Source organism: Cebus imitator, unplaced genomic scaffold, assembly GCF_001604975.1.
Source record: "Cebus imitator isolate Cc_AM_T3 unplaced genomic scaffold, Cebus_imitator-1.0 Scaffold112, whole genome shotgun sequence".
Lineage (NCBI taxonomy): Eukaryota > Metazoa > Chordata > Mammalia > Primates > Cebidae > Cebus > Cebus imitator.
The window spans coordinates 2,216,638-2,231,860 of record NW_016107427.1 but is presented as its reverse complement, the minus strand read 5'-3'; the positions used below and the strand labels follow the sequence as shown (position 1 = coordinate 2,231,860).

Genomic DNA, 15,223 nt, shown 5'->3' with positions numbered 1-15,223 from the left:
GAGGGGAGCCGGGGAGCAGAACATACCGCGAGGTGGGCAGGAGCTTCCAGGTATCACAAGAGCCCCCGAGGCCCCCCAGCAGGAGATGCAAAGAGATCAGGGCCCAGCCCCCCAGAGCCAGGCCAGGCCCCGCTCTGTCCCCTCCCGCCCTGGGTGCGCCAGAGTCAGCACAGAGTCAGCGTGGGGCCGCAGCGGCTTTATTGGTGCTCAGAGGCACAGGGTGCCTCCTGGGTGAGACCCGGGTCAGGAGGCCCATCCCCACAGCGTAGGGTCGTGGCCTGCAGCCGGGAAGCCTGGTGAGGAGCAGCCGGGCTCCTCCACACTGGGCGAGGTCAGGGAGGAGCCAGTGAGCGTCTCAGACCCCACCCTGGGCTGGGCGGCGGTGGGTGGGGCTGCTCCTTCTCTGTGGTTGAGCTGCGCTGGGGCTGGGTGGGCTGGGAGGTCAGGGGCTTCTAAGGACTGGCAGGGAGGTGGGGTCTGAGACCGGCTGGCCCTGGGGGATGTGGCCGTCAGCAGCTGGACTTCTGGCCTGAGGAGAAGCTTCAACAGGCTGGGCGGGAGCACACGGGGCGGCAGAGGAGGGACGCGCAGGAGGCCGGGCGGCAGCAGCTGGACTGGCAGGAGGAGGAGGGGGCACAGCAGGAGGGGGCACAGCAGGAGGGGACGGGCACGCAGCAGGCAGGCCTGCACACAGGGCGGCAGAGCAATGACACGGAGGAGGAGGATCTGCAGCAGGAGGAGGTGCAGCAAGCCGGCTGGCAGCTAGACTGCTGGCAGCACAGAGAGGAAGCCCCAGCAGAGACAGGCACACAGCAGACAGACTTGCAGCAGACGGGCACACAGCAGGCCTGCTGACAGGTGGATGAGGTGCAGCAAGCTGGCTGGCAGCTAGACTGCTGGCAGCATGAAGAGGAGCCCTCAGAGCATGTGGGCACACAGCAGATGGTCTTGCAGCAGACAGGCACGCAGCAGGCCTGCTGGCAGGGGGAGGAGGTGCAGCAAGCCGGCTGGCAGCCAGATTGTTGGCAGCATGAAGAGGAGCCCTCAGAGCAGGTGGGCATGCAGCACACGGGCTTGCAGCAGACAGGCTTACAGCAGACGGGCACGCAGCAGGCCTGCTGGCAGGGGGAGGAGATGCAGCAAGCCAGCTGGCAGCTAGACTGCTGGCAGCATGAGGGCGTGCAGGAGCTGGTGCAGCCTGATTGGCAGGGGCTGGGCTCACAGGCCGCCTGGCAGCAGGGGCTGGACACACAGCTCACTGGGGTGCAGACCAGGGTCAGGCAGGGGGCCGGGGCGCAGCAGCTGGGGGCGCAGCAGGGGGGCTCACAGCAGCTCTCTGGGCAGTCGTCCACCTGCCAGGAGTCGGAGCAAGCGCTGGAGCAGACGGACATGGTGGACGCGGCCATGCTGGGGTGTGGAGGAGGTGAGTGGGGGAGATGTGAGTGAGTGAGTGTGAGTGAGTGTGTGAGTGTGTGAGCCTGTCAGCTGCTGGGGCTCTGGGGCTTTTATACGCCCGGTGCCTGTCTTTTCCCCAGCACGAGACTCAGCAACGCCTTCCGTGTTGGTGTTTGTTGCTGGGAGGACCCTCATTATTTCTGCTTCCCTTGCTGTGACTTGTCCTCACTCTGCTCCTCACACTTGGCTGGTCCTGGGCAGGGCCAGTGCCCCTGGCTGAGCCTGGACCCCGGGACACCAGGGGGACAGTGCAGCGTCTCTGGGGCTGCCCTGGTGACTTCCACCTGCGAGGTCCTGTGGCTGTCCCCAGCGTGGTCTCTTGGCCCAGGGGATGCCCAGCCTCTGTCTGCAGGGACCTCATGGGGCAGGCTGGCCTGGCTGGGACTGGGAGAGCCAGGAAGGAGGCGCCTGTGCAGGGAAAAGGCACTTGAGGGCAGCGCTTCCTGGGGGGCTGTGGGATCTTCTGAGCTCCTGATGCCTGCCAAGGGCAGGAGGACAGGGAGGACCTCCCTCCCCTGAGAGGGAGAGGAACGTTCCGGGAAGGCCTCTGGACAGTCAGCTCATTGGGAGGACAAGGTTTGGGGACTGGCCTTTGGGTCTGGACCACCGTCCCCTGGAGCCCTGGTCAGGTGTCCTGAGAGGGGTGGGCTTAGGTCACGGCTTGAGGGTGGCGAGGAGCCTCTGCCTCAGGGAGGCAGGTCTGGAGTGACGGTCACATGGAGAGTAGAGGACACTCGGGGTGGGCAAAGCCAGCCTGTGCCTGGGAGGTCATCGGGCAGGACAGGCCCTGATCCCGGGTCAGGGACGGTCACAGGTGAGCTCCTCTGTCTCGCAGGCCTGAGGCTAGTTCTCATCAGGAACCGCAAACCTCTCCCAGCGTCCTTCCAGCCTCTTTCAGCTGAGCACGAGCCTACAGCAGCCTGGGATGGGTTAAACTCACAGCCCCCCAAAGCCCCTGCCTGCACACACGCCTCGCCACTGTGATGGAAATTCCGTTGGAATCTGGCCCCCAGCACGTGCCAGTCACTCCGCGCCCCACGGCCGTTGTCACACAGCGCCTCTGGGCTCTCCAGGGTGATGTCCGTGAAGACTCAGCTCCCCACAGGAACCTCTCATGAAGACACAGCGTGGTCAGCCTGGGAACCAGGGCCAGCGCCAACGCAAAACTGAGGCGGCTGTGTTCCCTAATGGGGTATGATGGGGGATCGTTCCACAGACCTGGAGCCCCAAGTTATAGCATGCGACTAGCGACAGCTTCAGCGATCTTAGAAAATGACCCCCACAGTAGCCCTGATGATGAAGCTGGCCAAGTGAGAGCATTTGCCGAGCACGGGCTATGCCAGGCAGGATTCCAAGCACTTGGCATCTATTAACTCACTTCACTTTGGCATCAACTCCTTGTCGAAGTTACTGTGGACAGATACGGAAGCCTCAGCACAGAGAGGTTGAGCAGTCTGCTCAAAGTCACACAGGAAAAGTGACAGAACCAGGAATAGAAGCCAGCCAGTCTGCACATAGGATCTACATCCTCAACCAGTGCGTCTCTGATTCCAAACAGATGTCGAAGATGAAGGTCAGCAAGTCTTCATTACCAAATTTAATACCAAACAGCTGGATTAAAAATTCACATCAGAGGCAGAAGAGCAAAACTAATACCACAGAGAATCAATGCAATGGTTTTAAGACTAAACATGAGTAGTTCTTCCAAATGCCAAGGTAAAAGATAAACCCACAAATATAATGAGGGAAAAGATAACACAGAGTGTGTATTTATTGGAGACCAAACATGAAAATTCAATCGCTGAGCAGAAAAACACAAATAGGTCCAAAATAATAATCACAGACGTAATTGAAGATCTGCTATTCTGGGCTGAATGAACAGAGGTGTGTATATTTGGAGTAGAAAAACTTAATGAATTCCAAGAAAATCAGGCCTTTAGAGCCCACTCTAGAACTGCATTGGCACATTTTTAAACGTAGAAGACATAAGAACAGTCCCTCACATGCAGGACGAATAACATCCAATCTGGAAATGAACCGCATCAGGCTGACCTCAGACCTCTGTCCCACTAACCAGGATATGGCAATATCCTCAGAGCTTCCAGGGGAAGCTTTGGTGGACTAAGGCTCTATTTTTCCTTTTTTCAAATTATTACACCTTTCTCAAATAAAGATAACAGTGATGTATTTTCATAAAAGCAAGAGCTTAGAAAGTACTCCACCCAGGTATCCCTCTTAGAAAAAATACTTAAGGAAATATGACAAATGGCAAAGTGATTGTTATGGATAGAATGTTTGTGTCCTCCCAAAATTCACACGTTGAGACCCTAATTCCAATATGATGTGTTAAGAGGCGGGGCCTTTGGGAGGCAGTTAGGTCAAGAATGGGATTTGTGCCCTTTAGAGAAGAAACCCTGGAGAGATTCTCTCTGTCCTGTGAGGACAGCAAGAAGGTGGCTGTCTGTAGGCCAGGAAGAGCGCCCTCTCCAGAAGCCCACCATGTGGCACCCTGCCTGATCCTGGACTTCCAGATTCCAGAACTGGGAGAAAGAAATGCCTACTGCTCAAGACCCCCAAGTCCATGGCAATTTGTTTTATCAGCCCCAATGGACTACAACAGAGAAGAAACGAAGACAAGAGCTCAGAAATGCAAAGGCTGGGGTATCAAGGAGCTGGCCCAGATACGAAGACAGGAAGACACTGACCTGTGTCCACGTAACCAATGTGCTCAGTTATAACTGCAAATGCAAAATTCCCATCTGTTATAACAGATGCATATTCAACATTGAAATTGAATAGCAGTGATGAGATTCTAATACTTCACTGCATGCTAATGTGAGAGGCCACTAACCACATGTGGCTCTTGAAATGTGGCTCGTGCCACATGTTGAAATGGTAACACTTTGGAGGTTCTGGGTTAAATAAGGTCTATTCCTTAATTAACTTCACCTGTTCCTTTTGCCATCCTTAAATGTGGCTGTTATAATATTTACGATTGCATGTGTGGTTCTGCTTCTCCTGGAATATGCTGTATGTTGCTTTCAATTAAACAGGAAAGACTGAGAAGCCGGTGGGGGTGGACAAGTGGGCTGATGTTGAGGAGTGCGAGATTAATGCTGTTTTAAATGGAAATTCTCAAATTACAGTTCCATTCCTCACTTTAATAATTAGAAAATAAACATAATGGTAAACTTAAAAACTATTTATTTGTACAATTAGAAACAGGATGTATATTTTTCAAAACAGCAAATGAAAGTAGAAAAGAAAAAAGCAAACCATGGTGGTTATTGTAAAGACAGAAAAGCAATTGAAACCAGAGGTAAACCTCGAAAGCAGAGAACACAGTGAAAATGTCAGGGTGAAGCGCGAAGCAGCTGGTTAGAAAGGAAAATAAATTTCATCTGATGTTTCCTATTAGATGAAAACATTTCTCAAAATTGTTTATAAAATAAAAACCAGAATAAGGTAACGAATGTCACAATTAAACAGCAATGAGAGGGAAAGAGATGCCTCCCAGGTCCGACGGCTGTGGCGGCCTACACGGAGCCTCCTCTCCCATCCTCCCCAAGGGGTGACCCACGCAGCCTAGAAACAGGGGCTCCCACACTAGCAGGGCCCCCATATCCTACAGGATGAGCCGAAGGGAGGGTGGCCTGGCTCAGGCTTCCTTGCAGGTGGGGAAACCATGTTCCCTTACAGAGTCCCACCCAGTGGGGAGACATGGGCATGTGGCTAGGCCGGCTGGTGAAGGGCTGTGGGAGATGGGTGGTAAAGGGCACCTAGCGTCAGAAGTCCCCTCCCAGTCCTTGCTTGGTGAGTCCCCCACCCCACACACACATCCTACCCCCCCTTCACAAACAGGGTGGAGGCTGCACAAGCACGGTCATGGGGCTTAGGGTGGGGCAGCCTCGCCCTGGGCTGCTGACCAGGCTGGGACACAGAGAGGGCTGGGGGCAGCCCTTCCTGCCCTGCCTGCTCCCCTTGTCCTGGTGGCCGGGCTGGAAGCTTGGAAAGGAAAATGAAAGTGACAATGCACCCGTGTCCTTCCATCCTGGGAGCCCGTGACCCTGGGACAGGGACTTCCATCCCTGTCGTTACATTTGCACAGACATGCTGTGAAAACTGCTAAGGAACAAAGCATTGCCTGGACAAGTCAACAGACACAACAGTCCAAAAGAAAAGACCTCCTCAAGAATTAAGGAATCATCGCCAACAACAGGGGAAAGTTACAGAAAATTTCCAGTTAGTCTTAAGAATTGGGAAGTTGCGACAGGGTTCCAGTTCTGGAAACCTGTTAGTGAGATTGTCTGACCCACCATCCTGCTGAAAACAACTGAAAGCACTGGGAAGAATCTTCCTAGTCACAGCAGGAAACTGGAAAAGGAATAAAGAATTACAGGATTACAGGCCCAAATCAAAGGCAGGGGTCTTTGCCCTTTTTTGGCCAGGGGCCTTCCCCACCACCTTGTGAAACCTTTGAACGTTTTCAAATGAGTAAAGTAAAAGAAAACCAACTACATTAAGTCACGGTGATGGGGTGGGCATGGTGCTCACGCTTGTAATCCCAGCCCTTTGGGAGGCCAAGGCAGGTGGATCATGAGGTCAGGAGTTCAAGACCAGCCTGGCCAAGATGGTGAAATCCTGTCTCTACTAAAAATACAAAAAAATTAGCCATGCGTGGGGGCGGGTGCCTGTGATCCCAGCTACACAGTAGGCTGAGGCAGAGAATTGCTTGAACTGGGGAGTGGAGGTTGCAGTGAGCCGAGATTGCGCCACTGCACTCCAGCCTGGGCAACAGAGCAAGACTCTGTCTCAAAACAACAAAGAAAAACAAAACGCGATTATTAAACTGAAAACATGAGTTAACGATCTAGCCCCTGCTTCTCTAGGGAACACACGCCCGGCGGGACCCAGCGGCGCATCTCACGCTGCCGTCATTATGAAATAGCAGTGGCCAGAATGAGGTTTTGAGTATCTGCAGCCACCATAATGTGACGCCCCACATCTCATTTCTGTGGGTGCCAAAGCCGCAGGTGCCGTAAGTATTCTCAGCTACATTCATGATTGATTGAAACGCTACATTTCAGTCAGAGGTTTGCGAAATAAAGATGCATTTTTTATTCTTCTCATCTGAGCTCACAGATCCCAGGTGAAGGACCCTTGTTGTAACCCATAGCATTTAGAAACACCCAGAATTCGCTTTGTTCTTGAGAGCATTTGGTGGTCTGGCCATTTTAAATTTCAGATTGAGTGGTTTTGCAGGATGAAGAGGACAGAAATTGAAGCCGAGAGCCACCTTGTGGTGGGTCTAACAGGGACCACCCCTACATTAAGCTAAAGACAGCACAGGCTGCACCTTCAGAGAAGACGGAGGCAGAGCCACGCAGGGGCTTTGCCCATCCCGGGGGCTCCTGGCTGCCTGGGACTCCGCTCACCCAGAGAACATCCTGCCCCAGCAAGCCTGCCCTCATTCTGCTCTGCAGCCCAAACCGGCACGTTGTGGGTGGCCCACACTAATTGAAGCCACGTATTTAGTTGAAGGTGCTCCTAGAATCAGAGGTTCCTCACATAAGGAAAAAGCAAACACATCTTTCTTAGAGGCCTCAAAAATGCCCACAAATGCTTTTCAAGGGCAAGGGTGATGACTCAGCCACAAATAGCTAAGCACACAAGGAAACAAGACACCATGAGGGAGAATCAGCAGAAATTACAGAAAGCTGAACTGGACTTACAGAGACTTCAGGTACACGGATTGTCAAATAAATGTACACAGATGCTTTGAAATAAGAGATCAGCTCTGAAATATCTTCCAGGAATAAGAAATATTTATTTTATTGAGTAAGAGAGAGCTGGCGAGAAGAGGGTGAGTGGAGTTCAGACAGGCAGAGGAAGGAGAGAGAGGAGCCCAGGGAGAGGCCAGGCCCTGTGGGTGTGGGGGATTCACAGAGAAGGGCACACCCAAGGCCTGGACATGCTGAGGCTGGCAGGGAACCCCACAACAGCAGACCCAGCACAGTGGAAGGTCAGGACTGCCTCCGTCCCCGTGCTGTCACCCTGGACACAGCTCCAGGCGAGTCCCAAAGCGCCCACCCCACACAGCACATGGGAGCTCTTCCCCAGGGTCTGCCAGATACACAAAAAAGGCCTCTGAGAGGGCAGAGTGGTGACTTTGTTTGTTGACAGACTGATCACTCACATGGGGCAGGACACAGCGGCCCCGGCTGTCCAGGATGGGGCTGAGGGTGTGGGAGAGGCGAGTGCTGGGAGGGAACTTGGCCGTGAAGTCTCGGCACTGCTGACTGGAGATACGGTGGCCCTGGGCAGAGGAGACTCCACCAGGGCTCAGGGCTACCAGGATTTCCGGAAGTCAGAGATGGCCCTGGGACAACTCTGGAGACATGGGACCTGCCCGTCAGCAGCTGGACTCCTGGCCTGAGCAGAGGCCTCAGCAGGCCGGGCGGGAGCATGCCGGGTGGCAGAGGAGGGACACACAGGAGGCTGGGCGGCAGCAGCTGGGCTGGCAGGAGGAGGAGGGGGCACAGCAGGAGGGGACACAGCAGGCAGGCCTGCACACGGGGCGGCAGAGCAGGGACACTGAGGAGGAGGGTTTGCAGCAGGAGGAGGTGCAGCAAGCCGGCTGGCAGCTAGACTGCTGGCAGCATGAAGTGGAAGCCCCAGAGCAGGTGGGCACACAGCAGACAGGCTTGCAGCAGATGGGCACACAGCAGACAGGCACACAGCAGGACTGCTGACATGGGGAGGAGGTGCAGCAAGCCGGCTGGCAGCTAGACTGCTGGCAACATGAAGAGGAGCTCTCAGAGCAGGTGGGCACACAGCAGACGGGCTTGCAGCAGACAGGCACACAGCAAGACTGCTGGCAAGAGGAGGAGGCACAGCAAGCCGGCTGGCAGCTAGACTGCTGGCAGCATGAAGAGGAGCCCTCAGAGCAGGTGGGCACACAGCACACAGGCTTGCAGCAGACAGGCTTACAGCAGACGGGCACACAGCAGGCCTGTTGGCAGAGGGAGGAGGCGCAGCAAGCCGGCTGGCAGCTAGACTGTTGGCAGCAGGAAGAGGAGCCCTCAGAGCAGGTGGGCACGCAGCACACGGGCTTGCAGCAGACAGGATTACAGCAGACGGGCACGCAGCAGGCCTGCTGGCAGGGGGAGGAGGTGCAGCAAGCCAGCTGGCAGCTAGACTGCTGGCAGCATGAGGGCGTGCAGGAGCTGGTGCAGCCCGATTGGCAGGGGCTGGGCTCACAGGCCGCCTGGCAGCAGGGGCTGGACACACAGCTCACTGGGGTACAGACCAGGGTCAGGCAGGGGGCCGGGGCGCAGCAGCTGGGGGTGCAGCAGGCGGGCTCGCAGCAGCTCTCTGGGCAGTTGTCCACCTGCCAGGAGTCGGAGCAAGCGCTGGAGCAGACGGACATGGTGGACGCAGCCATGCTGGGGTGTGGAGGAGGTGAGTGGGGGAGGTGTGAGTGTGTGGTGGGTGTGTGAGCGATCGTGCCAGGTGCTCTGAGCGGTCAGAAGCTTTATACCCCTCGGTGTTGATTGCGCTGCCCTGGCTGGCTTCGGGAAGCCTTCCTTTTCCTTGTTGTTGCTGCAGGCACTGTTGTGTTAGTAGTGTTGGTCCACTGTTTGTGGATGTTCTGGTTTGTGAGGCTCCCAGCTGGAGTTGGGGCTGTCCTCATGTGGGTTTGTCCATGGATAAACTAGTAGAAATGTATTGATTGCATCAAAGCACACTGTAGTGGCAGGGACAGGGGCATTCAGGCGATATGCTGGAATTGACAGCCCTCAGCTGCATCCCAGAAGTTTATACTTATGAAAGACTTCTACACCCAAGGAGGGATGAGGTTAGGAGAACCTCAGTTTCTGGGCATTGAGAAAAGGGAGAGATGTGTTCTGCTGTGGACAGGTTTGATGATGCTCAGTTGGCCTGGCCACATGGCGAGAGCCACCCTGTGGGTCGACACTGCTGGTTGTCAGTGGGAACCATGGGGCATATTTCTGCTGGGGGTGAGCTCTGGAGCAGGTGTGAGGTAATAGTGCCTTCCTGGGCAGAGATTGGCTCACAGAGGGGAGCAGGGAGGCAGCCAGGCCTAGCACATAGGGCTGGACGTGAGGGGAAAGCACCTTCGTTTGATTTCACATTGAACTGTCCTGTGACCTTCCCCAGGGGTGTGCATAATCATGTTCACAACTTCTCCTCTCATGTCTTAGGCAACATCACCTACAATGGTTCCTTTGGGAGCTCCAAGATCTCTTCCCTTCCATGGGCCAGTAAGTCATCAGAATGTGGTAGTTCTACTGTTGTCTCCTGGACGTTGTCATAGTAAATGTACAAATAAAAGGGTCTGGTTGCAAAGCCTTGTCTCACAAATACCTATACACCTGTGTGCATCTGCCCATGCCCGTGCTCGGGACCACATCTGTGCCCTAGTAAGTCCCCAAAGTTCTGATCATGGGTCCCTCATCTCCTCACTCTGTGATCACTCTTCTCTATTAAATCTCTGAAATGGCAGAGGCGGAGACTCTGATGATCCTGTGGGCTCCAGGGCTCTCCAAAATTAGGTCAGGTCTCCACTGAGTGCTTTCTGGGGGCCCATAGGCTGCAGGGTTTGAAGCCAATGACCATTGATGGGTAGGGCTAAGGGCTATGTTGGAGGACTACCTGGCAAAGACAGGCTACAGTGGAAAAATATTATTTCATAGACATAAGAGCTGGACACAGACTGGCAAATTGGATAAAGAGTCAAGACACCTTGCTGTGCTGTATTCGGGAGACCCATCTCACATGCAAAGACACACATAGGCTCAAAATAAAGGAATGGAGGAAAATTTACCAAGCAAATAGAAAGCAAAAAAAGCAGGGGTTGCAATCCTAGTCTCTGATAAAATGGACTTTAAACCAACAAAGATGAAAAAAGACAAAGAAGGGCATTACATTATGATCAAGGGATCAATTTAATGAGAAGAGCTAACTGTCCTAAATATCTATGCACCCAATAAAGGAGCACCCAGATTCATAAAGCAAGTTCTTAGAGACCTACAAAGAGACATAAATTCCCACAAAATAATAGTGGGAGACTTTAGCACCCCACTGTCAATATTAGGCAGATCAATGGGACAGAAAAGTAACAAGGATACTCAAAACTTGAATTCAGCTCTGGATCAAGTGGACCTCATAGACATCTACAGAACTCTCCACCCAAAATCAACAGAACATACGTTCTTCTCAGTGCCACATGGCACTTATTCTCAAACTGATCACATAATTCAAAGTAAAACACTCCTCAGCAAATGCAAAAGAACTGAAATCATAACAAAGTCTCCCAGACTACAGTCCAATCAAATTAGAACTCAGGATTCAGAAACTCACTCAAAACCACACAACTACATGGAAATTGAATAATTTCTGAATTATTCAAGCTCCTGAATGACCCCTGGGTAAATAACAAAATTAAGGCAAAAATCAAGAAGCTATTTGAAACCAATGAGAACAAAAAGAGAGTGTATCACAATCTCTGGGACACAGCTGAAACAGTGTTAAGAGGAAAATTTACAGCACTAAATGCCCACTTCAGAAAGCTGGAAAGATCTCAGATCGACACCCTAACACCACAATTAAAAGAACTAAGAAGCAAGAGCAAACAAATCCAAAAGCTAGCAGAAGACAAGAAATAATTAAGATCAGAGAACTGAAGGAGATAGAGACAAGAAAATTCCTTCAAAAAATCAGTGAATCAGGAGCTGGTTTTTTGAAAAAGTTAACAAAATAGATAGACCACTTGCTAGACTAATAAAGAAGAAAAGAGGGAAGAATAAAATAGATGCAATAAAAAATGATAAAGGGGATATCTCCATTACCCCACAGAAATGCAGACTACCATCAGAGAATGCTACAAATACCTCTACACAAATAAACTAGAAAATCTAGAAGAAATGGGTAAATTCCTGGACATGCACCCTCCTAAGACTAAACCAGGAAGAAGTCAAATCCCTGAATAGACCATAGCAAGTTCTGAAATTGAGGCAGCAATTAATAGTCAACCAATCAATAAAAGCTCAAGACCAGATGGATTCACAGGCAAATTCTACCAGAGGTAAAAGAGGAGTTGGTACCATTTCTTCTGAAACTATTCCAAACAATGGAAAATAAAGGACTCCTTCCTAACTCATTTTATGATGCCAGCATCATCCTGATACCAAAACCTGGTAGAGACACAACAAAAAAAGAAAACTTCAGGCCAATATCCCTGATGAACATCAATGCAAAAATCCTCAATAAAATACTGATAAACCAAATCCAGCAGCACATCAAAAAGCTTATACACCACAATCAAGTCAGCTTCATCCCTGGGATGCAAGGCTAGTTCAACTTATGCAAATCAATAAACATAATCTATCACATAAACAGAACCAATGACAAAAGCCACACGATTATCTCAGTAGATGCAGAAAAGGCCTTCAATAAAATTCAACATACCTTCATGTTAAAAACTCTCAATAAACTAGATATTGATATAACATATCTTAAAATAATGAGCTATTTATGACAAACCCATAGCCAATATCATACTGAATGGGCAAAAGCTGAAAGCTTTCCCTTTCAGGGCACAAGACAAGATGCCCTCTTCACCACTCCTATTCAACATAGTATTGGAAATTCTGGCCAGGGTAATTGGACAAGAGAAAGAAATAAAGAGTATTCAAATAGGAAGAGGGGAAGTCAAATAGTCTCTGTCTGCAGATATTATGATTCTATATTTAGAAAACTCCATCGTCTCAGCCCCAAACTCCTTAAGCTGATAAGCAACTTCAGCAAGTCTCAGCATACAAAAATCAGTGTGCAAAAACCACAAGCATTCCTATACACCAACAATAGACAAACAGAGAGCCAAATCATGAATGAACTCTTATTCACAATTGCTGCAAAGAGAATAAAATATCTAGGAATACAGCTAACAAGGGATGTGAAGGACCTCTTCAAGGAGAACTATAAACCACTGTTCAAAGAAGTAAGAGAGGACACAAACAAATGGAAAAACATTCCATCCTCATGGATAGGAAGAATCAATGTCATGAAAATTGCCATACTGCTCAAAGTAATTTATAGATTCAATGCTATTCCCACAAAACTACCACTGACATTCTTTACAGAATTAGTAACTTTCCAAAATTATTGAAAAACATTAATCTACACATCCAGGAGCTCAGAAAACTCTAAGTTGGAGATACACAATAGATATGCAAATAGACATATAGTAAAAATACTGAAAGTGAAAAACAAGGAGGAAATCTTGAAAGCAGCAATAGAAAAGTTATTTATAAAAGAACCATAAGAAGAGCAACAGTTGACTTCTTATCAGAAACAAGACACCAGAAGGCAGTATGATGGTACATTCAAAGTGCTCAAAGAAAAGGAAACGTCAACCAAGAATTCTATATCCAACAAAGTTATCTTTCAGAAATGAAGGCAACATGAAGACATCCCTAGATAAATCAAAACTGAGGGAATCTATTGCATGCAGATGCATCTTATGAGACACAGAGTTCTGCAGACCAAAAGCAAGTCACCCCAGACAGAAATTCATATCCACACAGAAAAACAAAACAGCAGTAAAACTAATTATGTAATTATAAAAGATAGTACAAATGCAATTTTCTCCTTTATTCTCTTAACTGATTTTTAAAAAGCGATATAAAAATGTATATTTGGTATTGTTGGGCCTATGGCAATAATAGTACAAAGGAGGTACATGGAAACAAAGCTATATTGGACAAAGGAAGTTACTAAAGATAGTAATGTGAATCCACAGGAAAAAATGAAGAGAATCAGAAATGATAAAAAGGCTAATACAACAAATGATATAAATATATACTGTTTCTTCTTTATTCTCTAAGCATCTTTAAAAGCCATACAATTATAGAAAGTAATAATTATTACAATATATTATTGGGTTTTAACATCTGTAGATGTAATATATATAACAACAAGACTATGAAAAGGGCAAAAAGGAAAAGATTAATATAGGAGCAATCTTTTTGTATCTCACCAGTATTAAGTTAGCACAAATCTGAAGTTGATCTTGACAAGTCAAAATAAGTATATGGCAAGCCCCAGAGCAACCACTAAGGAAAAACTAAAACAGTGTCATGGGAAAACATTAAAGAAATAAAAAGGCTACGTTTGGAAATATTCACTTAATATAAGAGAAAGTAGTAAAGAAAGAACACAACAGTAACAGAAAACCCCATAAAACCACAGAACCATATAAAACATATGGGAAATAAAAAGTAAACTTAGACATAAATCTAACTACAGTTGATTTTTGTTGTTAGTAGTAATTACATAAAGTCATTCCAAATACTGAATTAGGAAATACTATAGGAGAAATACAGAGTTTGGTTCTTGTAGGCCTCTGGTATCAATATATAATCTGTGTCATATGTGTTTAATAATTATTGTTTATTCATTAATATTGAACTCAGCCAACAGTACTACAACTTATGCCTTAACAAATCTTCTCTAACACATATATTTTCTCTATAAAACACACCACAGCCTTTTTGCACTTAAGAACACTGAACAGCCCTTCATCACCATGCCTGAGAACCATTTTAAACAGCAAAGTTACCCCCTGAAAATCACAAAAATGTGAAAATGTGGCATTATGTATATTACAAAAAAACAAACAAAAATACTTACAATATGAGAGCTGGAGCAAAAAGGCAGAGTGTGCCTTGTTTAACCTCATCTGGAAACATTCATGTTGGAAGACTTAAATTTCTCATTACTCTGTGCATGTCAATGAATGACCACAAAAGTGCCACCAGTATTTACTTTGAGACTACAAATTAATTTTAGAGAGTAGCTGAACTTGCGAATACAAAATTCATAAAAAATATGGGTCAACTGTATATCATTAACAGCATTAAATGTAAATAGATTAAATAATCCAATCAAAAGGCAGAGGCTTTCAGACTGGATTAAATAAAAAACAAGATGTAACTAGATGCTCTGTAAAACAGGCATTCTTTATATTCCAATATGCAACTAGATTGAAAGTAAACAGAAAGAGATAAATCATACAAACAGCAATCATAAGAAAAATTGTTACTAGAGATGAAGAGTAACATTTTATAAGGATATAAAGTCAGCCTATCATGAAAATATAATAAATATAAACATACATGCAAATAATAAGAGAGCACCAAAATACATAAGCAAATGCTCTCAGAAATGAAGGGAGAAATAGACAAGTCAACAATATTAATTGAATACTTCAATACTGCAATTTCAATAATGGATAGAATAACTAGGTAGAAGATCAACAAGAAAAAGGAAAACTTGAATACAATAAACCAATAAAATCTAGCAGACATCTGTAGACTACTCCACCCAATGACAGCAGAATATCCATTTTTTTGAAATGCATATGCAGCATCATCTAGGATAGACATATGTTAGGTCATAAAATAAACCTCCAGTAAATTTAAAAGGACATAAATAATGCAAAGCATGTATTCTGACCACAATAAAATAAAATAAAATTAGAAATAACAGAAAAAAAACTGGGGAAACAGACAAATATGTGAAAATTAAACAGCACACTCTTATGTAACCAAACAGCAAGTCAAAAAAGAAATCAAAAGGAAAATCTTAAAATACACCAAGATGAATAAAAATGAAACCCAAGATACCAGAACTAATGAGATATAGCAAAAGTATTGCTTAGAGAGAAATTTATAGTTGTAAATAT

General features: G+C 47.7%; 2 protein-coding genes across 8 annotated transcripts; both read right to left on the bottom strand.

Annotated features, from left to right (window-relative positions):
- Positions 1-181: 181 nt before the first annotated feature.
- On the bottom strand, positions 182-1,439 carry LOC108311273 (keratin-associated protein 10-2-like). Of its 3 annotated transcripts, XM_017538696.2 has the most exons (3): positions 691-1,439; positions 586-609; positions 182-540 (listed from the first exon to the last, which is right to left on the bottom strand). In XM_017538696.2, the coding sequence occupies exons 1-3, from the start codon at positions 1,404-1,406 to the stop codon at positions 510-512; spliced, it is 771 nt and encodes a 256-aa protein (XP_017394185.1). In that variant the 5' UTR covers positions 1,407-1,439; the 3' UTR covers positions 182-509. The 3 variants fall into 3 exon arrangements, with proteins under 3 accessions (XP_017394185.1, XP_017394186.1, XP_017394184.1); XM_017538697.2 differs by having other exon boundaries at positions 182-848; positions 975-1,439; XM_017538695.2 differs by having other exon boundaries at positions 182-974; positions 1,086-1,439.
- A 6,172-nt stretch (positions 1,440-7,611) lies between these two features.
- On the bottom strand, positions 7,612-8,913 carry LOC108311274 (keratin-associated protein 10-1). 5 transcript variants are annotated; one of them, XM_017538702.2, is made up of 2 exons: positions 8,555-8,913; positions 7,612-8,395 (listed from the first exon to the last, which is right to left on the bottom strand). In XM_017538702.2, the coding sequence occupies exons 1-2, from the start codon at positions 8,897-8,899 to the stop codon at positions 7,901-7,903; spliced, it is 840 nt and encodes a 279-aa protein (XP_017394191.1). In that variant the 5' UTR covers positions 8,900-8,913; the 3' UTR covers positions 7,612-7,900. The 5 variants fall into 5 exon arrangements, with proteins under 5 accessions (XP_017394191.1, XP_017394192.1, XP_017394193.1 ...); XM_017538703.2 differs by having other exon boundaries at positions 7,612-8,326; positions 8,579-8,913; XM_017538704.2 differs by having other exon boundaries at positions 7,612-8,200; positions 8,579-8,913.
- Between the last annotated feature and the right edge of the window lie 6,310 nt (positions 8,914-15,223).